The 24,395-nt window shown below is 53.3% G+C and overlaps 1 protein-coding gene across 1 annotated transcript in view; it reads left to right on the forward strand.

Moving 5' to 3' along the window:
- Positions 1-21,358, forward strand: part of ZNF469 (zinc finger protein 469) — a 186,003-nt gene extending 164,645 nt beyond the window's left edge. The window contains exons 4-5 of the mRNA XM_064671016.1: positions 850-919; positions 6,789-21,358. Coding sequence (XP_064527086.1) covers positions 6,975-19,658 — 12,684 coding nt within the window. The 5' untranslated portion in view covers positions 850-919; positions 6,789-6,974 and the 3' untranslated portion in view covers positions 19,659-21,358. The remainder of the gene's footprint in view (positions 1-849; positions 920-6,788) is intronic.
- The last annotated feature ends 3,037 nt before the right edge of the window (positions 21,359-24,395 follow it).

Consider the following 24,395-nt stretch of genomic DNA (forward strand, 5'->3'; position numbering starts at 1 on the left):
GGTTTCTGTCCAAGGGGTGCTCCAACCTCTGGTCCTGAGCAACCGCAGTCCCTTGTCCCTGTCCCAGCTTCAGGAACAAGCAGGGACCAGGGCTGGCAGGGGAGGTGGGTATCACTTCTCTCTGGATGTGATGCTCCCTCCTGCTGCATCATGTCCAGACAGGAACCAGATCCCTCATCCCTCTTTTCTCTTTATTTCACCAGGAAATGAGTTAATGTCAGAAGAGGGTTTGATGTGTCTGGATATGATCCATGTTCTCTTCGGGAGCAATGAACATGAGTGAACTCCAGGCTGGGCCTGGGTCTGGTAGGGAGGTAACAGCAATCCTTTAGAATCCTCATCTTTATCCAAACATGGGAATAAATTCCCATCTGAGGGGCATGGAAGCTTGGGAATGGCGTGGTGAGGAGTGCAGGGTCAGGCCTGGTGGCAGCAGGTTGGCAACTGCCCCATGCCCTAAGCATGCCCAGGGCTTTGGCGGTCCTCAGTCCCTCCTTCCTCCTCTTCCTCCTCCTGCACCATTTGCTGCCTTTTAGGGCCATATTCTGACCATGATTACAATGAAGCGTCTGGTCTGCAGGACTCCAGTGGGTGGAGGCGGTGTCCAGGATGCAGGGATGGAGCTGGGATGCAGAAAAGAGGGAGATAGAACCCCATCTCCATCCAGTTTCCTTACTCCCACAGCACCCAGTCAAAGCCACCCACCCATGGGGACCCAGCTGGGGTGGCCCTGATGAGGCATTTTGGGGTGCAAACCCCTCCTTTTGGCTCCTGACGCTCTCCACACACTGCAGTGCTGCAACCAAGCCAAGCACAGATTCCTGACATATTTTTCTCTTTCCTTTGCAGCCAAGAAATTCATATTTCATGGGAGGTGAAAGTGAGTCCCGGCAGTAGCTGAGCGGCGGAGAGTGCCAAGGTACGGGCCAGCTGACAGCACAGGCTTGGATGCTATTTTTGGGAGCCAGACACTCTCTTCTTCATCCCAGACAGGCTCCAGGGATGTTCCTAGCTGAAGGGATGCTCAGGGATCTCCCTGGCTGCTTTTCTGACCCTGCAGCAGTGCAGCAGCAAGAGGCAGAAAGCTTAAAAGGTTTTGAGAAGGACCAGTTCCCAGCTCCAGCCAAAGCTGAGCTGGGTCAGATTGATCCATGGCGATAGGATTTCAATCCTTGAGGCAGGAGTTAAAAGTCCCGTTCTGGGGACAAAAACCCAAAGCATGTTCAGAGTCACCCTTGTGTGGAGGCAGTGAAAGCCCATAGAGCAGGAGGAGTTTCTATGTGGGACCCCCACACAGAATCCCAGAATGGTTTGGGTTGGAAGGGGCCTTAAAGTTCGTCTTGTTCTTCCCCGTGCCATGGGCAGGGACACCTTCCACTATCCCAGGTTACTCCAAGCGCTGCCTGACCTGGCCTTGGACACTTCCAGGGATGGGGCAGCCACAGCTTCTCTGGGCAACCTGTGCCAGGGCCTCACCACCCTCATAGGGAAAAATTTCTCCATAATATCCAATCTAAACCTACTCTCTGTCAGTTTAAAGCCATTCTCCCTTGTCCTGTCACCCCATGCTCTGTAAAACCTCTTTTATCCCTCAAACTGCTGTCTAAGGAGTTAATTTTGGTTTTTTTGATATTTTTGCTGTGCTGCCTTGCTCTGGTACCACCTGCCCCAGGCAGGTCCTGCCATCTTGGGCACCCCAGGGGTTCCCTCCCACCTGCTCTTTGTCATCCAGAGCCATCATTTCCATCAGGCAGCAGCTCTGCCCCTCACTGCCCCACATGCCTTTTATCTGCTTTCTGTTAAAGGATCTCAAATATGAGATGTGATAAAGACAAACAAACACCCGTTCAATTTAGTTCACCCTAATGCCAGACTCTACTTTTACCCAAGTAATTAAGATTAATGCAGTTGATAATTTAGGAAGTATTCTTAAATGTACCCTTCTGGCAGCATCTAACATGTAATTTTACCTTAGAAGATTTATCGGACCACTTAGGTAACAGATAGTTCCTTAGCAAACAGGAGCATTTAGAAGGAAAATGAAAGATTAATATTTCTTAAATAAATGTCAAAAATAAGTCATTCTTTATTACAGCCCTACAAAGATGGTGCTGTCAGCCCCAGCCCCTCTGCTGATTCCTTGGGGAGATTATTCCTGCCGCAGTTTCGGGCTCGGGAGGTCTCAGATGTCCGATGCCTCTGGATTTTTAGGGATGCTTTGAAGGGCTTTGCTCCCTGGTGCCAAAACACACCAGACTCAGTCAGCCCCTTATGTGCGGGGAGGTTGGGAGCTGTCCCTGACTTGGCAGCAGTTCCAGGAACAGGAGGATGCAGGTCCTGGCTCTGCCATCGCTGCCCAGTCAAGGATGTGTGCATCCAACCCAGACTTCCCTGGGGTGGCTGCAACCTGGCAGCTCCTGGCCCTGCTTGGCACATCCCAGCTGCCTTTCCCGCTCCTTAATGGGTGAGAAGCTGAGCTAACCCTTGGGACAGCCTCTCTACTCCTATCACCAGCCATCTTATTTCCTTTGGAAAACACTTGGATGCTGTTGGATGGGGGTGGGACCAGAGCAAGTGTCCGTACTGACACCCAGCTCTGCAACTACCCAGCCGGGAATTACGGGATTTTCTTTCCCAGGTCACCCTGATCCATCTTTTTTTTTTATGCCAACATGGGATTGGGATGACCTTCAGATGGGGCTGGGCTGTATTCCATGTCTCCTCCTCTCCCCCCATCCAGGTCACCTCCAGCCTGGAGCCTGCCCTCTGACAGTGGGAAGCCATTCCCTCTTGTCCTGTCACTCCAGGCCCTTGTCCAAAGTCCCTTTCCAGCTCTCCTGGAGCCCCTTTAGGGCCTGGAATGCTGCTCCCACCCATCTCCCCCACACCAGCAGCAGTGAAGGTAATTTGCCTGGGTGATGCCACCCAGTTGGCATCTTGATTTTTTTTCCAGCCACCCACTCCCACGCCTCTCCCTGATCTCTGAGCTGAACTGCAGTGCTGCTGACTGCGATACCCACCTGGAGAGCAGCAGCCCCATAGAATCACAGAATATCCCGAGTTGGAAGGGACCCTCAGGGATCATCAGTCCAACTGCTGGCCTTGCACAGGACACCCCAACAATCCCACCCTGTCCCTGAGAGCATTGTCCAAACACACTTTGAGCTCTGGCAGCCTTGGGGCTGTGACTCTGGGGAGCCTGTTCCAGTGGTGACCACCCTCTAGCAGAAAAACCTTTTCCTAATGTCCAGCCTAAACTTCCCCTGACACAGCTCTACCTTGGGGTCCTGTCACAGAGAGAACCATCCTGGATGGTTTATTCACCTTGCAGGAGCAGCCTGGGAGCTCTTCCATGCCAAAACCCAACCGGAGTCCCTTACCCCCATCCCTGCACATCTCCCAGCCCCATCAGGGCTGGACTGGGCACTGTCCAGGGCACAGGCAGGAACAGTCCCTGCCTGGCTAATCTGGGCAGCTGATACAGGGAGCGATAGTCAGGGGAGCGTTATCGGCTGATTTACAGATGGAGGCTGAGTCACCACGAGTAACCGACTTCTCAAGGTCAGGCAGGGGAGAGGCCGAGCCCAGCGCTGAACCCGGCTCTCTGAGTCCCCCAGTGAGGCCATCCCCTCTCTTCCTGACATGGGAAGGATTTATTCCTTCTGCCAGGGCAGGGGCTGGACCTGCCGCTCCTTTGCTTCAGCAGCTGGTGGGGTTTCCTTGTTTCATGTTTGGCTTTTTCCTGTTCTCACAACCATTTTTTTCCCTTGCCAATGTTTTCACCAGAGCATGGGTTCACCCTGGGGAGATGCTTCCCCTGCTTTTGCCTCACTTGTGGGGACCTGGTGGTCCCGTCTTCATAGTGTGGTCCCCATATGGTGTCCCAGATGAGCTGCTGGTGGGATTCACAGCTCTTATGGGAAGGAGTTTCTATCTATGGCAGTGATGTGGCCTCCCAGGATTTGTGTCTGCAGGAATAAGTGCCAAGGAAATGGGAAGCTCTAAGGTGCTCAGGGAGCACGGGCAGCCCCAGAGGACCCTCAGCTCTGCCCCTTGGGCACAACCAGCTCTGGAGGAGTGAGGAGCGGAGTTGCTTGGCTCCGGGTGCCAGGGAGCCGGGGCGGTGAATCACAACCTGTCTGGCATGCTGGGGCTCCTGGCAGGATGGGACCTGCCCCATGGAACAGCAGGCAGGGCTCTGCAGTGCCAGCCAGGCTCCTGCCATCACTGCTCGGCTTGTATCCATGTTCCTGAGCCACAGAAAGGCTGCAGGAGGCTGGAGGTGGCCCCATGTCAGCCCTGGTGTGGGAGGATGCTCCAAGGACAGGTGAAAGGGCTGAGCCCCCAGCAGGGCACACAAATGCAGGTGGAGATTGCTCTCCCTGTGGGCAGGCAGCCTGGCAATAAATATCACATGTGTTTTTAAAAGCAAAACTTCCTGTGCCCCCATTCCATCCCTTTCCAGCTCCTCTTCCAGGAGCTGAAATGTAAAAATCCAAGAAGTGATGCCGGTGGTAATCCAGAGAGGAGCCTGGTCCTGGGAGTTGACTGAGGCCTGTAAAAAAATCGATGAAATAGTCCCCATTTTCATTTTTTTCTGGGTTTCCCATCCCACAAGGGGTGAACTGTACCTGGGCTGGATTCATAAACCCTCGGGTGGTGGATGCAGGAGCTGCCTGGGGAATATCACTTTAAATCAACACACCCAGCCCTCCTTATCGAAGGCCCCATCGGAGCCGCACCAAGAGGCCCTGGATTTCTGTGCCACGCTGCTCCCAGGGCTGCTGTACCACCTCAGAGTGATGCCCCATGGCCACAGCCAGCAGGAGGGACTCACCATGCAGGAGTGGGGGACCCTCAAACCCTGGCATGAGATTTTTGACATCAGGGTTTTGAGGAACAAATCCCAACTTTACACCTTGCCCTTATATCTATGTGCCATGTGTGATTTGCATGGGGTAAATTCGTGACCATTTCTTGCCACCACCACCAGGACATGGACCCTTTGCATCAGTAGGGCAGTCCTGCATGCCACCAGCTCTGCTGTCCCCATCTCCACGATTCAGCCACTGCAGGAGCAGGAAGTTTATGTCTCCTGGCACTCAGCTCCAGCCCCTCCAGCCCTTGCCATGCAAATCCTGCAGCTTTACTGCCACACCAACGAGCCTTTCCTCCAAAAAAAAAAAAAAAACACACAACTGAAAAACAAAAAAAGGCTCCTTTATGTGGCTGAAAAGCCTGACTGTGATAATGTAGCAAGCACTGGCCTTGGGTATTTTATCTTGGCAAGGAGCCTTTGCAAATTTAAACAGCAGCAAACAGGCTTTAGAGTTGTGGCTGGCGCGGCATAAGTGGGGCATTGTTTTGCAAGCAGAGCCATTGCGTGCCAAAGGGCCGCGTGTGAGCTTTGGCCGGGGAGCCGGCACGATAGGAGCCGGCCCTATCAGCCCCGGATCCATTTCACTTAGCAGGGTGTGAAATTGGGGAGGAATTCAAGCCTGGTTATTGGAATGAGAGAGGAGACCCCCGGGAGCGTTGCTGTCTCCTCCCTGCAAGGTCTCGCAGCATCCTTGAAGGAGTGCTGGGACTGCAGCCACAATTTTGCCACCTCTGTATTTACTAAATATTGTTACTAATGCAGCATTGTGGGGTGCTGGGTGCTCATCCTGACTGCTCACAGCAGAGCATCAGGTGGGAATGGAGAGACAAGCCAAGCACGCTGTGGAGACCCTGGGTTGATGCAGGATGCTCTTCTTTTCCTGCAGAAATTCTCCTCTGCTTAGGTCACTGCTGGGCAGGATGGCCAGGATGGGTGGACCAAGTAGGGCTGGGAGAGGTGAGAATTGCACCCAGGAGGAGATTAATAAGATGAATTTCCTGGTCCTCACCCCCTCCCAGCAGTATCGTGCCTTGACCCACTGAGACAGACAGTAAAGAAGGATTTCTAGTGAGAGAGGAGAAATAAACTCTCACTGTTTCCAACAGACTTTTTAAAAAAAGAGTCTTTTGAAACAGGGCTTTACCCTTCTTTTTAATATAACCTTTTTAATATAAAATTCTAGTGGTGCCTTTTAAAAGGCTGAGCTTGACTTGTGCTTTATGTCTAACGCCTTGAGGTCTGGGGTTGTAAAATCAGCTGGTAAATTTGGGACTCAGCTTTTATGCTTTTGCCTCCTTAATAGTGTTTAAAATTTCCAGGGCAATTTGTAGGGGGTGGTAAAGTTAAGGCAGAGGCACCAGGAATTTCAAAGACCAGGAATTTCAAAACGATGGTTTGGTGGAGGGGCAGCAAAGAGATGCACCAGGTGGGGAAAGTGGTGGAGCAAAAGCCTTTCCTCTCATCATCCCTCCAGCCACGGTGACATGGGGACACGGGAACATGAGGACACAGGCACACAGGGACGCGGGCACACAGGGACATGGGGACAGAGCCCTTCCCAGATGCCTCTCCCAGCCCATCCCGACAGCCCTTCCCACTAATCCGTAGGTGGAGCTCTTCTGTCATCTTTTTCTGCTTATGTTGCTAAGAAGTAACCCAGAAATAGCTTTCCCCGGAGGAAAAAAGTGCTTCCTCAGCAGCTTTTGCCAGAGGTGAACTGCTCAAAGCATCCTTTGAAGAGCCCAAAGCTGGAGGGCTTTGCCCTGGAGCTGTTGGGGGGGGATTGTGCTGCCCCTTCCTCTATCCACTTTCCCACTACAGTGCCAAGAAAAGGGACTAAAATCTCTCCTGTCCTTCCACTGGTCCCCTCCTGACTGACATCCACCTTCCTCTCTTCTCTCCTCTCCAGGTCTGAAATGATGCTGCAGAGCCCCACCGGTGCTCGGGACCCCCCACCACCCCGGCCCCGGGGAGCTGCTGCCCCTCTCACCGCCCCGGTGCCCCTTGGTGGAGGACCATGCCCATGACAGAGGGACAACAGCTTGCAGCAGGACAGGACAACAGGGCTTTCTAGGCTGTCCCCCTCCTCGGTATCATGACTGGAGAGACCCAGCATGTTTACACCATCAGCGATACTGAGGCTGCCCCCAAAGACCCCGACAAGGACTTTGGCTTTGAAGGCTGCGGGGAGAAGGATGGGAGGGTGCTCAGTGGGGAGGGCACATCCCCCTTCCTTGGCCCCAAGGACAAGGAGCCCCACAGCCAGCGGGAAGCCGTGATCCGGCCCCAGCAAGCAGGGAAGATCGACTTCAAATCCCTCCAGTGCAAACCCAAATTTGGCAATGACAGCACTTGGGGGGAGGTTAAGGGCAGCCCCCAGTCCCCACTGGGGAAGGGCCGAGCCCGTGAGCGCAGCCGGCGCTCGGGGAAGGGCGAGCGGGGCCACCACCAGCTCTACCGGCTCAGCATCACCGGCACCCGGCCGAACCCCACCATCGGCATCGCCTACCCCCAGCAGAAGGTGACCCCCCAAAAGGAGCCGGAGGTGACTCCCCCCGTGGCCAGCAGCTACCGCTTCCATGTGCCCAGCATTCCCCAGCGCGAGGCCGAGCTCCGGCAAGAAGAGCTCAGCTTTGGCCGCTGCTTCCCCGATGCCGCTGCCGGCCGTACCTCCGCCAACTATACCTCACAGCCCGGCCCCCTCCTAGGCCCCAAAGGGCAGCCCCCCACTGCCGGCATCCCCCTCAAGAGCCCCAGCACCCATGGGCAGCTACATTACTTAGAGTTTCAGGCAAACAGGACCAAGTCCTGGCCTTCCCCAGAGAAGAGCTTTGCCGGTGCTAGCTACGGGATCACGGTGCAGAAGCCCAGCTCTTTTTCTGAGGGTGGGAAAGCCAGTGTCCACAGTCTGGGGGCTTTGCCATGCCAGTACCCCTTCCAGCTGCTGCACGACTCGGGGAAGGAGCCGTACCACGGCGATGCAGGGAGCCAGGAGTACCTGGACGTGGGGCTCACCAGCAGCCAGCTGGCACACGGTGCCTTCACCTTCCACTCCTCCTCCAGAGAGTGGCAAGAGGAGACACTGAGTGGTGGCTCCTACGAGAGCGTGTCCCCCGAAGGGAGGCTGTACCTGCCCGTCCCAGCGCCGCCGCCGCCGTTCCTGCACCCGCCGCCACCGCCAGCCCCGCACCACAGCCCGCTGCCCTGCTGCAAAGGCAGGAGCGAGCATCCCGCCGACCCCAATGGTGCTCTCTCGTCATCTGGTGCTATCGACCAAAACCCAAGCACTTTCCAAGAAAACCAAGCTGTTTTTCCGTCTAGTTTACACTCGCCTAGTATGCCAAAGCCAGTCGGTAAGAGGCAAGCCTCAGCCAAGGACAGTGTCCCCAGCCCACGGCTGCTGGTCCAGAGCAGCCCTCTGAGAAGGAACATGCCACCAAACTCTCTGTCCCAAGTGCACTTTCAGAGCAAAGCCTATTGCAGTTCCCCCGTGGGCAGCACCAGCGCAGGATCCGTGCCTTTCGAGACAAGCATTCCCACTACGGCACCCACCCACCCCAGACTTGTGCAAGCTTGGGAAGGTGCCACTAAGGCGTTTTCTCCCATGGACCAGAATTCAGCACCTTATTCAAACCCTGTTGGAAGCCAGTTCTCATTCGAGTGCCAGTCTGGCCCCGAGCAGAGGCAGCACAGGCAGAAAAATGTCAGGATGCCTTGGCAGCAAATACACCTCCCTTCTGCAATGCCCGGTGCAAACAGGCTGGAGCTGTCGAGGCAGATCACCAACCAGAAGCTCCACTTTCCCCTGGGCACATCAGAATGGCAGGGGAGTGGGAAAGCCCAGAAAGGGCCCCCCATAAGTAACTCTCCAGGGTATCATGGCAAAAAGCTCTTATCAGGAGAGAGCCTTGGGGTCCAGAGGGTAGACCCCAGTGTGACGGGCACTTTCTCTTTTGAGAGTGGGAAGGACCCAGGGTCTCCTGTCTGCGACTCAAGAAGCAAAGCCGTTTTCTACAGCATGGGTCAAGCAGGTCCTCCTCCTCCCTCAAGAAGCTCGTCGGGCTCAGCACTGGTCCTGCTGCAATCAGCCTTGGTGGCTGCCTCCCCTTGCGAGTCCCCACTGCCGTCCCCTGTCCCCAACCCCACCTGTGGCAGCACCTGCTCATCGCTCTCCCCCATGTCCAGCAGCCCACTCAACCCTGCCTTCGAAGACAGCCAGATGTCTGGAGCGCTGACGCCCTCGTCCTTCTTCCAGCACCCCTGCCACCCCAAGGACTCCAACAAAACCTTCCACCCCTCTGATGTCCTGAGCCCCAACTCACTTCATTACCCCCCCTCAGACTCCATCAAGTCCTTCCACTTCCCTCCTGATGGCCTGAAAGATGACAACCTCCTGAAATGCACCCCAGCAAGCCCATTCCACAAACCCGGCGTGGAGGTGGCCAAAGGATGCTCAGATGGGCTGGATGGGGAGCAGCCTCCACCACCGTATTCCTCCCATCACTTGCTGGCCAGTTCACTCAGCAGTGCCAGCCTGGACCAGCTGGACGTGCTCCTGACCTGCAAACAGTGTGACCAGAACTACAGCAACCTCTCATCCTTCCTGCAGCACCGCCAGTTCTGCGCCTCCCATCCCACTCCCCAGGGAGAGGGCAAGGATGCTCCCCGGGCAGCCGAGGGGCGGAAAGCACTTCCCCAAGAGCCTCCCAAGCCCCCCAGCCTGGGGCTCTCTCCAGACCCGCAGGTGCATTTGTTGACATTAAACAAGAGCGATGACTTCTTGCTGGACGGGGAAGGCAAAAGCGAGGGCAAGGAGGATGCTCTGAAGGGCAGCCTCTTCAATGGCCTCACCGCCACCTCTCTGCCCCTCACTGCCTCCGACCTGGACATCGACGATGCCAAGCTGGACAGCCTGATCACTGAAGCCCTCGACGGCCTGGGGTACCAGTCAGATAACCCAGAGATCGACAGCAGCTTCATAGATGTGTTTGCCGACGAGGAGCTGACGGGCGTGAAGGCAACCAGCAGTGGGATGTCCCACAAAGCGAAGGAAGCCCTGGCCTCAGAGAGCAAATCAAAGCAGGCAGCAGAGGAGAAGGCAGTGGGACAGCCCAAGGCTGGCTATTCTTATGAAGATGGACACCCAGCTGGGGAGCAGGGGAAGAGAGGGGCAGGAAAGCAGCACCTTCACAAGGGGAGGGCGGCACGGAGGTTGGCAGCCCAGGAGCCGGATCCTGGGGCAGAAGGAGTGGAGAGGACAGCAAGGCTGCGGGCAGACAGGAAAAACAGCATCCCACCAGCCACCACCTCCTCCAAGTCCACCTCCAGCCAAAAACATCCCAGGAAACTCAGCCAGGAGCCTCCAGCAAAAAGTGAAGTGGGGCCAGTCATTGCCACCAAGAGCCCCAAGCCACGGTTCTCCATGAAGGACATGAAGAAGCGGAAGCCCCGAAGTGGGACATGGAGCAAGGAGCTCATTCACAAGATCGTGCAGCAGAAGAATAAGCTCCACAAACTGCAGGTGAAGAGCAGCAAGCAGGTCCAGTTCCCTCAGGCCACTGAGAGGCCGATGCCAGCCACCAAGGAGGGCAGGTTGCAGGAGTATGACTACGTGTCCGACTCGGATGAGGACGGAACAGAGTCCAGCAAGCCCCGGGGGAGGAGGAAGCGTGGCACAAGATTCATCGGGAGGAGCAAATACAGCTTGAGCAAGAAACGCCTGGGGAGAAGTGAAAGAATCAAAGAGAAAGACCCAGCCTGGAACTACAGCCGGAAAAGGGGCAGTCAGAAAAGGGAAGCACAGGGGGATGGAGGGGTTCAAAGACAGAAGGATGCTGAGAAAGAGGATTGTGCTGCCCGAATCCGAAGACGGAGCAGCCAGTCATCTACCGGCAGCAACCACAGTGGTGGTGAGCCCAGAGAGATGGGCACCAGCCCACCCCGTGCTGAAGGGGCCAGTGAGAAGGGTGGCACCCAGAGGAGGAGGCGCTCAGGCAGCCCAGCACGTGTGCCAGGGACTCCACTCAGCCTTCCCAAGGACAGGAACCCAAAGGTGAGCCAGAAGAGCAAAGAGGACATTTCCAGGTGGAGCAGGCGGTTTGGCACAGCCAAACCTTTGCTGGCAGTCTCCAGGACACATCTGAGTCCTGAACCAGATGTTGCTGTGACGGACTGTGCAAAGGTGGAGCCATTTTCACAGCCTCAGGAAAGGCAGCTGCCCATCATGGCCACCCCAGGCAAGAGCCCCATTGGGATCTCCTGTAAGGAAGAGCCCAAAGGAGCAGCAAAGCTCACAGGCGAGGCAGAAGAACCCACCCTGGAGGCTCAGAACTCACCCAGTCTGACCATGGTCAACCAGAGGCATCCGTTCACCCCTTTCACGAGTGAAGGGCTGAAGTACCACCCAGAAGAGATAACTGCTCCATCTCACAGCAGCAACGAAGCAAGTCCTGGCCATGTGAGTGCCACCTGCTCAGAAGCGGGAATCAAGCACTTGAAGGGACATGGGCTCTGTGACAGCCAGAAGGACTATCCCCCTCCGGCCCCCACGTATGGGGGGGATGCAGTGGGAATGATGCTCAGTGCCAAGGCGCCTGATCCATACAGCAGCAGTGACAATACATTTTTTGATCCCAAAGGCCTTCCTGGTCACTACAATGACAACCTCTTCCCAAAGCCCCCAGCCTTGGGCTCCTCACACATGGAGGACATGTACTTGTGCCAGGATGACATCAACACCGGCTCCTTCGAGCAGAAGCACTCCACTATCTCCCCTTATGCCGCAGAAATTCCACAGGGCAAGGTGTCCTCCCCTCTCAGCTTTGATTCCTCTTCAATATTTGGAGAGCTTCCTGTCACTGAGTTCGACCCGCCGCTATACGAGAGCGTTTCTGCCAGCAAGAATGGATATGTGACAACATTCATCTGTCCCGGGAATCCCCCCCGCAAGCCACTGCCCTTTGAGCAACCATATCCACCCTTCATGCCAGAGAAAGACTGGTCCCTGATGGAGGAAGTGGCTCCAATGTTGCCAGAGGACATGACTCAGTTCCACAGCCTCTCAGTGGAGAAGCCACTAGCCAAGAAATTCCCTGAGGAAGGACCTGTCCCCACCAGCCAGCTCTCCCTGCCACTGCCGGACAGGATAATGGATTATAATGTGACTTTCATAAACAACATATCAGATGATGAGCTGGAGATCAAACGATTAGTCACAGAGCTGGAAAGCCAACTGCAAACCAGCAAGTTGGGTAACGAGGCATCCATCAGCCTCCAGAAACCTGAGCAGCACCTGCAAGGAGAGGAGGCTGAGAGGTTCCCACCACTGCCGGCTGAGCAAGAGGCAGGCCAGGAGAAAGGACTGTTTTTGGCAGATGAGCTGAGCAGATCAAGCCTCTGTGCTGGGGAGAGGCTGGGAGGTGAGAAGCTGGGCGTCACAACTGCCCATGAGGATTATGAGAGACCCAGGGAGCCCTGGCCCTGCCCAGTGGAGCTGGGCTCGCTGGAGGCCGAGATGTGTGTTCCAGCCCCACTCACCACAAACCATTTCTGCTCCAAAGACAGCAGTGAGCAGCTCCAGGGAACTGCATCTGCTGAGGAAAGAGATCCCAGAAAGCTGGAAAATGGGTCATCTTCTGAAAGTCTACGAGGCTCAAGCACAACAGACCACACAGAGGCTCCTGTCTACTCAGACCCCATGACAAAAAGCTCTCCTATTGTCACCGACTCCATGTTCCCAAAGACGGTGGAGGCAGCAGAAGCAGCCAAAGATCCTGTGCCATCCCTGCCATGCCAGAGCAGTGCTGAGAGCTTACCTGTGCCAGGGAAAGCAGACACTGATGCTGCAGAGCTGGAGAAGTTTGATGCCCATCTTCCAAACCGTAAACCTGAATTTGGCTTCCACCAGGGTCCCACCCCAGCCTTGGATCTCGCCTTTTCACCTCACATCAAAGAGGTCCCAGATACTGAAGAAAGAGCCTTAAGCCCCACTGAGTCACCCAAAATGGTGCAAAGTGCCGTGGACTTCAAAGAGGGTGGTAGTAGGTCTGTGTTGGTGGAGGAAACAGAGGAGAGGAAGAGTCCAACCCCTGGACTCAATGACAAAGCCAGCAAGCCAAAAGTGCTGCTGTTTGATATGCTGAGTCTGCCCAAGGAAAGCGACCGTGACTCCCAGGAGATGTTGGCATCTCAGGATACATCTGCCAACCCTCTGCAGCAGCTCCAGCTCTTTGTTGCCCGAACGGTGAAGAACAATGAAGAGGAGTTGCTGATGCCATGCTTCCCCATGCTGCTGGCTCCCAACCACCCCTCTGCCACTGCCTGCATCCAGCCAGACCAGAAGGAGGAGAACAGTGATGCCTTGGAAGGGGAAAATCGGACATACTGCCCTGCCCATGGGGAGGGGGTAATCCCCATGGGAAGCAACACAGAAAATATTGCTACCCCAGGGGCAGAGGCTGTGCTTTTCTCCAGTGGTTGTGAGCAGCTGGAGTCATTGGGTGCAATGGGCTCTTTCCATGCAAAACAATCCACATCTGTGAAGCCGGAGCTGCAAAATGATGTAACAGAGCTGCAGCACTTAGCAAATGAACCCGCGGAGCCGAGTGACATTAATATCCCTGCAGATGGTGTTTCCCAAGAGCATAATGACCTCTTGCCACTCAAAAACACAGCGGTGACCCCACTGCCAGGGCAAGGAAGGAAAGCTGATCAGCTCATGGAAGAGCAGGAGGAAGATAAAAACAACACGACCTTGGCATTTATGAAATATGAGCAATCCCATTTTAGCCATAGTTCGCTCAAGGAAGAAACACTGGGTAGCGCAGTGGGAGAGAGGCTGGAAAGGAATCAGGTGGGGAAGGGGCCACAGCACCTGTGCAGTGCTCCCACGAGTTCCATCAGCCCCCCTGCTCCCTCCGAGGAGGATCTCCACCAGAATCACCATGTGGTGACCGAGACAAAAGTTGGGACAGTGAATGCAAAGGCTCCCAGAGAAGGGGATGGCAAGTCGTCCCTCAATGGCTGTTATCACACAGATGAATCTCCAACCAGCCTGCTCTTGCCAACCCAATTTTCTGACCCCAAATGCTTGGAAAGCAGTGGGGCCGAGGGAGGAGAGGTCCCCAGCTTCGTCACTCGACTCTCAGATGAGAAGAAATACAGCACCTCCCTGCCTAATGCATCAAGTTCATTAGTCATGAAGAGGTGTCCCCCTGAGGCCAACAGCCATCACATCCATCCCCACACTATGAGTCCAGTAGAGCAAGGGACATGGAAAAGGCCAGCCACCTTTCCTCCCTTGCTGCATCACTGCGGGGCTGTGCCGATGGAAGCAGGTGAGGAACATCACTGTCACCTCCCTGATGGTGTTTTGGGTAACTATGGACCACCCGAAAGAGAAGGGGTGGTGAGACCCTGCGCTCTAATGCATGGTGATGGCCTGATGGGCTCTGCCTTGGAGATGGATGCTCACCAGGAACCTCATGGAAGGGACTGTTCTCTTCCCTGTTCGCCACCTTTCAACCAAAAGGATGTTGGGAAAGAGGTACCTGAAAATGCCAGTACTGTGTTGTCAAATTTTAAAGAAAACCAACCATGCACCATCACAGACATGGTCGTTAAGTCCACTCCTTCAGAAACCCAAGATCACTCAACCCAGCCCCCAGCAGATCTTCTGCCCATCAGAGAAAGAGAGGTCAACCTGAATCAAGAGAATAAGCTTGAAAGCTGCTCCGATGATGGAAATAAGCATCAAAGCAAACAAGAGACTTTGTCCAATGGTTTTGCTGTTCAGGAAGTGACAGTTGCTGTCAGCAGAAGTTTCACAAGGGTTGAAGATCTTGGTCCTGCTGAATTAAATGGCCACGAGTTTTCAGAGGCAGCAGAAGTGAGAGTTGGTGTTTCCAAAACCACAGGGAGTGAAGGAAAGAGTTTAAAAGGGGAGAAATCCAAGAGGCATGGGGCTGGAGAAGATGGGTGTTGTGTGTCAAACAGTGTGGACCAAGGAGAGAACAACACACCCAACAGTACTCCAAACCCTTTCCAAAATGAACTTCACAAAGGAAAAAAGCCAAATGGGCTCCCAGTGACCTGTGACCTTTGTTCAGCCACTTTCCGGTCTAAGCCTGGCCTGACCAGACACAAAGCTGTCAAACACCAGGTGAAGAATGGGAGTGTGCCACAGCCCAGCAAGACTCCCAGGTCCCCTTCAATTCCTGCAGACGAGATATTGAAAGCAGCCCAAAAGGTACCCAGAAGGAGTGTGAAGGCTTCGGTCAAAGGTAAAACCTGCAGCTCACAGGTGCCAACAACCAGTGTCGAACACGTCCCCAAGAAGATACTGCCAGACCTGGAGAAAGAGCCCAGCACACAGATGCAAGAGGTGGTCAGCAGAGTGCTCAGTGACCTCAGTGTGATCTCCCTTGAGATGTCCCAGGAACTGCACTGCACACATGTTCTGCAGAGGGAAATGAAGGCAAAGGGACTGCACTCTGAGATGAGGGGATCGGGAGAGGTGGTATCTGGGAAGCTGGACTCAGGATGGCAAGTCAGGAAGGAAGAAAAGGGCAGAAGGAGCCAAAGCAAAGATCCTGAAGAGGAGAATGGCAGTTCTGAGAAGCAGCTGAACAGGAAAGTGAGACGAAGGAAAGCAAAGATGTTTCCCAGCAGAAATGAACCCAATGATCCTTGTGAGCTGGAGAAGAGCATAGGTCCTTCCCCTGCCAGCTCCAGTCTGCCCAGGATCAGGGAGGGCTTGCATGAGCCAGGTGGTTGCATCTCCACAGAGGAGCAAAACGGGACCCAGCACTCCCAAAAAGCCAAACAGTCCCCTTGTGAGGCCCAACTTACAGAAGACCTGGGCAACAGGGTGGCGTCTTCAAAGGAGATGGTCAGCAAGGAGTCAGCAATGGACACAGTCACCTACTCTGGGGAGGTGGAAGATCCAAATGGAGTGGAAGATACACAGACTTGCAAAAACTGGGTTAGTGGGTTTGTGAAGCAAGTGACAAAGGGGTTGGGCAAAGTAAGCAAAGAGCAGCATCGTGGTGCTGATGAGGCAGAGGAGATGCATGCTGGGACAGGACACAGCCCTGCAGCAGGCAGTGACACTGGGAACTGGAGTGGTACCCCACAGGGTCCCACAGCTCCTGCTGAAGGGGCTCTGCCACTGGACACACATGATTTGGGAACGACTCAAAAGGTTCCCAGACAAGGCGCTCTGCAGACCAGCCCTCCTCCTGCAGAGCCAAAGCGATGGGCAAAGGCAGAGGTGCCCCCAGGCAGAGAGCACTGCATGGAGAGCGTGGCCACCTCAGACCTCCAGAGCTTTTTCGACGATGACTCCACATTCTCCCAGTTGTTCCCCCGGGATGACCAGTTTGTCCGGAGGAAGTGCACGCGGGTGTATGGGAAGCGTAGCAAGAAACCCAAGCCCGTCACCGAAGTCAACCTTCAGGCAACAGGTGCCATCAACCTCTTCACCATCCAATTGGCTTCTGACCTCAGCGAAACCAGCTCTTTCTGTGTCACCAGGGAGTCCCCTTGTGAATACGAGACCATCTCTGTTGACGACGCCTTAATGCTAAACATGTGTCATGGCAGCAAGGCGAAGAGTGGAGATGCTGCTCCAAACGGATCTAAAAGCATTGAGCTGAGGTTGGACCACGAGGTGACTGACCAAGGGAAGGAGGACATTGACTTAGAAGACAACATGCTCACCTTCTTGTGCCAAAACAGCCAAGTGGACAATGTCCCCAGCTTGAACATCTGGGGGAGTCTGGAGAAGGAGGGAGAAAGTCTCTCTGCTGAGGACATGTTTGAGCCTCTGATGGACCTTGAGGATGAGCACTCGCTCAGAGAAGCGAGCTCCGAGCCCCCCGACCTGGCAGAGGAGCCCTATGATGGTAAGGATGATGAGGATTCGGACTCTCCTGAATTTCATACCATCGACATCGAGATGCTGAATGCCAAGCTCAAAATGAGAGACATGTGCTTCTTTGGCCCTTGTGAAGATCTTCCTGGCCATGGGGAGGACAGCACTGTGAGTTTGAAGCCAAAGTCAGGCAAGCACAGGAGCAAACTGGAAGATGGGAAACTGGGGAAAAACCGCGGTGAGATAACCATCAAGACCAAAGACAAGCAGTACAAATGCAAAGTCTGCTTCCAGTGGTTCCTGACATTAGGGGAGCTGGACTTCCACAAGCTCTCCCACAACCCTTCCCCTCCACCCACCTGCTACATGTGTGTCCAGCGCAAATTCAGCTCCCGGGAGCAGCTGAGGGACCACCTGAAGGAGAAGCATGCCAAGAACAAAGCTGGGCTGTGGGCGTGTGGGATGTGCCTGAAGGAGATCTCCGACGTCTGGATGTACAACGAGCATCTCCGGGAACACGCCACCCAGTTTGCCCGCAAGGGGCAGGCGCAGAAGTCAGCGATGGGCCTGCCAGCCTGCTTTGGTGAGGACAATGCTGCCGTCACCCACTTCCTCAACACCATCATGTATCGGAAGCCCAACAGGTCCTCCCGGCACACCGACCCCGGCAGCAGGCACGTGGTCACCAGAGAGAGCAAGAGCCCCAAGGAGCTGCCTCTCGAGCAGGAGGCCAAGGCAATGAAAGATCCCTCGGAAAGCAATGTCAAGGTGAAGCCACCTGCTCCCAGCTCCTCTAAAGCATCTGCCAGCCCCTCTCCAGAGCACATGGCAAAAAACGAAGGCACCTCAAAGTCTGTCCCCATGCACCCAGACTGCAAAGATCCTTCCAGGGACTGCCATCACTGTGGCAAACAGTTTCCCAAGCCCTTCAAGCTGCAGCGGCACTTGGTTGTGCACAGTTTGCAGAAGATTTACTTGTGCCACAGGTGTCCCATGTTCTACCAGGAAACCAAAGAGCTCCGAAACCACCTGAGCCAGGAGCATGGTGTAGTGGAGGAACAGGAGATCAAGCACACCACCCTGTACACCTGTGAGCTCTGTGCCGATGTCATGCACGTTATCAAGAAGTCCTTCATCTGCAGCATGTGCAACTACACCTTCTCCAAGAAGGAGCAGTACGACCGGCACATGGAGAAGCACCTGGCAGGAAGCAACAAGACTTTCAAGTTCAGAGGGGTCATGAGGCCTGGCACTGCCTCCAGGGAGGGCAGGGAGAAGGAGAAAGAGGACGGATCTCTCCAGGAGGCCATGCCTCCGAGCAAGAAGAGGAAGGTTACTCACCACAGCAGCTCACTCCCATGCAGGTCACCGGTCCACCTGCACCACACGAGTGACCTTCAGCTGGTAGAAGCTGCAAGCCCCAGTCTGCAGAATCCCGCTGACTCCTTCCCAACAGCACCTGGTGATCCAGGAGCACCCCAAACCTCCGTGAAAACAGAAGACCTGGTGGGTGACTTCTCCGACCTCCTGGCAGAGATGGAGAAGTCCCCATTTGACACCCTACCACCACCCCCCTGCCTCTCCCCATCTCTGCCTCAAGCTGCCACAGGCAGCCCGGAGCTCAGCCACATTGCTGGCCTGGCTATCGAGGAGCTGGAGAAAGGAGCGTTTGATGGGAAACCACTTCCTTTCTTGGACTCACCCGAGTTTACCATGGACCTTGCTGGGCTGGCTTGTAACCAGGCCACAGACCAAAAACTCTCTCCTCTACACCTGACCGAGAAACGTGGCTGCGCTGATGCACATAAAAGAACAGGCAACAAAGATGAATATAGAGCATATGTCGTGGAAAATCCCAGTACAGGCACCAATGCCATGGATGAGATCCCATTTCTCCAGCTCTCCAAGAAGGTCCCAGAGCTTCCTTCCCCTCAGGCAGAGTCTCCAACAGCCAAGGAGACCCTCAGATGGAGCAACCTCAGTTCCAGCGATGTCTCTGCTTGGGAAGGTGCCTCTGAGGCCATGTCTCCAGAAGCTGCCCACCACCCCCTGCCCCTGAAGGACAAGTCAGCATCACCCACGCTCAACAGGTCCACCAAAGACTCAGCCCCACCAAAGAAGACCACAGGTAGCCAGCCTGGCAGTGAGGCTGCTCTGGGTGTGGGCAGCCCCAACGGCAGCACCGAGGAGGGTCAACAACCCATCTCCGGAAGGGATAAATCCATGCCTGAGGCTAAGGATGGTATCACTAACGCCAAAGACCAAGGTGGTAACCCAGGCAAATCCACCAGCCATCAGCCCAGAGGTGAAATGGCCACCAACGCCACAAAGCACAGCCATGTGGAGCCAAACAAAGCCACTGGCAAGCTTCACCCCAAGAGGAGGAAAGAACACAAATCCTTGAGCCACCGGAGCAGCTCTGGCTCCCGGGAGAACATGGAGGGAGATGGGAAGAAGAAAAAAGCCCGGACACCGTGCCCGGTGAGGAGCGAGAGCACCGTCGAGCTCAAACGCGCCAGCTGGAGCAACGCTGAGGCCTCCACCCTCTCCCCAGGGAGGAGGGAGACGCACTGCAACAAACTGGTATCCAAACCCAAAACGGGCCCCCAGCTGAAGAAGATGGTCCTGGACACTTACAACCAGAAAAAAGGGGAGCTCCGTCACGCCAACGGGGACGTGAAACGCAGGAAGGCCATTCTGGGCAAGAGCCTCCACCAAGTGTTGGCCAAGGGGCCGACGCCATCCCCACGTGGCACCTTGCACGGCCCGCGCGCTGCCCGCGGGGCCAAGCCGGCCGGCGCCACCAGCTACCGCACCGCTGAGTCCCAGAACAACCTGCTCAGCCAACTCTTTGGGCAAAAATTAACTAGCTTCAAAATTCCTTTAAGAAGAGATACTTCAGAATAATTTATGGAAGTGACTTATGGTGATCCTCAGCTGCTTTCATGGGGTTTGCAAGGGAAAAATTATCAAAGCATTAAATTCGTTTGTGTAGCATGATTTCTCTGTCTAGCTTAAATGAACTTGCACTGCAGCCTCTGTGAAATAGTTTGCTTTGTGTCTACTAATCTACTTTAATTCACCTGATTTATCATGCAAATGCTAGAACTTTGATGTTGCTGATGATTTTCATGAACTGAAATTGTAATCGCTTTGGGCAGACTGAATCGTCGAGAGCAATTGCTTTATTGCAGAAGTGCTGAGGTTATAAGGATACTTGCAAATCTCAGACCCTTTTGAGTCTATGTCTGTGTTATCTTTGTACAAAGTACTTGAAGAGATGAACTTCATTCCGTAGACGTCTTATTCAGAAGGTGCAGTACACTGTAGAAAGCAAATTTTATTTTTTTTTTTGAAGATTTTGCACAAATAATCCCGTACAATTCATTTAATTGGGAGCTGGCCTAAGAGATGATACAATTAAAAAATTAAATTAAGAACCAAGTGTCCTATATTTTGACAGCCATCCCTAAGGATTTTGTTTCTACATCGTCAAGAGAATAACGAACCAGCTCTGGGGCTCCGGGGCTGTCAGAGCCTTTCAGAGGATGCTGCCACTCTTTGACCACTGTAGACGATGTGACCGGAGAAGAACCGTCACCATGAGCAAACTGCACCTTGACACTTGTGACAAACTCTGATTTTTTAGGGGTTTGGGGGGGGGAGGGTTGTGTGTGTTTGTGTTTTCTTTTTGTTTGTGGGGTTTTTTTTGTGCAACGAGAAAACTGTGCCAATTTACCGCACCAAACCGGTACTGTCCGAGTGCCCTCAACGGTATCACTTCTAAAGTATCTTACTGTATTGAGTTAGTGGCTCTATAGGTATCCGCTTTTACTATGCAGTTACTGGTGCTATTCTTCATTTGTAATGTGAATACAGACTTCCTTGATTGAAAAATAAAAGGGAAACTTTAGGAAATAGCCGTTACCTGTCAAAAAAACGAAGCAGGAAAAGAGACTTTTTAAAAAAAAAATTCCAACTCGAGGGAAAAAAAAATTCAGTTTAGGGGGAAAAAATCAATTTAGGGAAAAGAAATTCAACTTTAGGGGAAAAAAAAAATCCAACTTAGGGGAAGAAAATCAGCTTTAGGGAACCAAAAATTCTACTTTAGGCAAAAATATTAGAGAAAAAAAGAATCCCTGTATGCTGGTACTCCATAGTGTTGAAATGGTTCCGTTACGTTAAATGAGCACGTTCTACAACCGAACTTTTGAATCTGGAAAGAAATCTCAGGTGCAAACGAGGACATGGAAAGATATTATTGAAATACACCCAAGTCAAGGAGGTGAAGTAATGCACTGATGTGATATGAACAGTCAGAGTACTTTGCGTCTGTCCTGCAATGATTTTTTTGTTTTGTTTTAGATTTAAAGGAAAAAAAAAAGAGGCTTTATTCTGTTAATATGTATCTTTACAATTCTTTGTATTGTATAAAAAACTATTGTAGGTAATTTACCTTGGGTGCAATGTGTTCTGTCAAAAGTTTTTATTTTGATATTTTGTCCAGAGAAGCAGAGAAAGAGCAGGAAACCCTGTTTTATGATGTTGTCTGTGTGCTTTTAAAGTGCCTCTTTAATATTGTTAAAATAAAGTATGAGATGAAAATATGGGGTGGTACTGTAAAGTCATACCTGATTAATCTTTTCAAATATATTCCAATATTTTCACAGAAATTCCCTGTCTGTGTGATGTTTGGGGGATGTTCCTCCCTGGAAAGTATCCTCTGTAAAGTGACTGGGGAGGATGTTGTTGCCACTGCCATCACTTCTGAATGTGTTGCAAAGCAGTGGAGCTTCTCTATGGTGAAGATGTTCCTCTTCACACCACACCTTGCCCAAGTCCTGCTCATGATATGAGTGTCTTGTCCTGGGGGGAGAGAAAGCCCAAGGCGATGGTGATGGTCCAGCTTGGTCATCACCAACTGGTGATGGTGATGGCACAGTTTGGTCATCGCCCATTTGTGATAGTGATGCCGTTGGTGATAATGATGGTGGTGATGATGATGGTGCTGGTGTTAGTGATGGTGACGGTGCTGGTGATGTGATGGTAACAGCCCAGTTTGGTCATCACCAGTTTGTGGTGGTGATGGCGGTGATGTTTGTGATGGTGATGATGGCGATAATGACAACCCAGTTTGCTCATCCCCAGTTTGTGGTGGTGATAATGGTGATGGTGATGGTGATAGGATGGTGATGACCGAGTTTGATCATCACCCGTTTGTGATGGTGATGTGATGATAGTGACAGTGTTGGTGATGATGATGTTGGTGATGGTGTTGGTGATGGTGATGATGCTGACAGTGGTGGTGATGATGGTGATGGTGTTGATGATCGTGATAATGGTGATGGTGGTGGTGATGGTGATGATGGTGATGGTAACAGTGCTGGTGATGGTGTTGGTAATGATGGTGATGGTGACTGCCCAGTTTGTTCATCCCCACTTTGTCCTCAAGCTGACCTCTGCCAGCGCAGCGCCGAGGTCTGGGGGTAGGAGCTGACACAAAGCCGGGTGTATTATATTCTTTAATTACTGTTGCAATCACAACATTGAGACGCTGTCAATGAGAGATAGCTCGGAACCGCCGGCTGGGATCTTCGCCACTCGGGGCTTGTAACTAAAACTGCAGGATTAATTTGATTAATTGATAGAATTATTTTCCAAACTACTCTTTTGTTTATGGAGGCTTAAAATGCTTGCCGCCTGCACCCTCCTGGTGTGTTGCAGAGTGGAGATAAAGTGGCTGAAAATAATTAGTATGGCTTAATTTAGGGAAAAAAATAACCTCAAAAGAATTTTGCAGAAAATTTAAGGCAGCACATTTTACTTTGTTTTGGCAGGAAATATTATGGAGCTGGGAATGGGACTTTTATGTTTTCCCTCTACAATATTTCACCAGGGCAGCAAACCTACGGGATGGAGGAGGAGTATTTCATGCCTGGTTGTTACCACAGCTCTCCCACACTTCCAGATTCATCACCTGGCCACCTGGATATGAATCCCCTAGGAGCCATGGGATTGCTGCAGGGATGGCACATTTCCTCAGGGCCTTGGGATGGGTGCAGGGATATCATCCCAAAGCAGCACCCACCTTACTGAAGCCTAGGACACGAGTGAGGCTTGCCCTGGGTGCCACTCCCTCCAGAATGCCACTCCCCAGGGAGATGCTTGGATCGTCCCTGCAGCTCTGGGGGCTGAAATATTTAATTAATCCCTTTCCCCCCTAAATGTGAGTAGTTTTTTCTTTCCCCATAGTCTCCCTCTGCTCTCACCCACATCCCCCTCCCGCTGAGCAGGCGACCCCCTCAGTCCATCAGGTCCTCTCAGCTCCCTAAAGCCCCCAGGTTTGCTGAGTTCTGCATTATCCAGCAGCGCTTGTCACTTGGAAGATTGCAGGCCCCTGTCAACGTAATTCCAGCGAGGATGCAAAGCCAGGCAGCTTCTCCTGGCTGCAGATTAACTCCCTGCTCAGCAGGTGCCAGCCGCACAGGGGGGCACCCATGGGACCCAGCACATCCGGGAATCCCAGCCCTGCACCCCACTGGGGTGCACCATCCTCAGCCCAAATCCAGACCCTCATGGATGGGGATGACTCCACAGACAGCCCCGGAGGAGTTACAGGGTGGGTCATACAGACAGTGCCTGGAATTTTACAGAGGGATTTTTTGGCTTCTTGCCACCACGCTAGATTTTCCTCAAGCTGTTTGGTCTTCAAGCCCCCCCAAATCCAGCCAGCCTTTCTTCTCAGCCCCACATCCAAGTTTCTGAGCCAGAGGTGCTTTAAGCCTCTCCATAAAGCCTGGAGGATAACGGGATCCACCATGGTTGTCACACTGCAAGCAGGGACTGAAGACTTAGAATTTTTTTTCTTGCTTTTGAGTCAAATCTGGCCGTTCCTTGCACAGCAGGAATTTAAACCCCAGCTCCCACCTCCCTCTGGCCATACGTGTGTGATGGGTCCACACTCACCCAGGGGGTCCTGCATCCCTGAATTGCCTTCAGGCAGGAAAACCGAGAGCCCTGGGGTCTGTGAAGAGTGGGAATAGGAGCACAGCAGTGATGCACCCCCCTATAGGGATGCCATCCTGAAGCCCAGCTTTGCTGCCCAATCCCCAGGGGTGGGGGGATCGCTCCTTTTGGAGTTAGAGCACTGTCCCTAAAGCAGGAGGTCAGTAAGAGGGAGGGGGAAATAAGCACTGACACATTCCAGCTTTGAATTTGGGGGTGGGGGCTGCTCATCCGCACATTCCCACCTGGTTTCAGTGGCATCCACCATTGTTTGCGCCAGGGGAGGTTTAGGCTGGTTATTAGGGAAAATTTCTTCATGGAAAGAGTTGTCCAGCCCTGGCACAGGAGTCACCATCCCCAGAAGGATTTAAAAGCCATGCAGATGTGGCACTGGGGTGCATGGTGTAGTGGTGGCCTTGGCAGTGCTGCTAATGGTTGACTTGATGATCTTAGTGGACTTTTCCAACCTAATCAATTCCATGATTCTGATTTGTTTTAACCCCAAAACCCTCCATACTGCCACCCCAGCTCCCAGGAGCCCTGAACTCTGCACCAGCATCTTTGCACAGGGCATGCCCAAGCCATGCCCAAGCAGTGACGGGACACGCCCAAGGAGTGCCAAGGAGTGCCAAAGCCATG

This window comes from Pseudopipra pipra, chromosome 14, assembly GCF_036250125.1.
Source record: "Pseudopipra pipra isolate bDixPip1 chromosome 14, bDixPip1.hap1, whole genome shotgun sequence".
Taxonomy (NCBI): domain Eukaryota; kingdom Metazoa; phylum Chordata; class Aves; order Passeriformes; family Pipridae; genus Pseudopipra; species Pseudopipra pipra.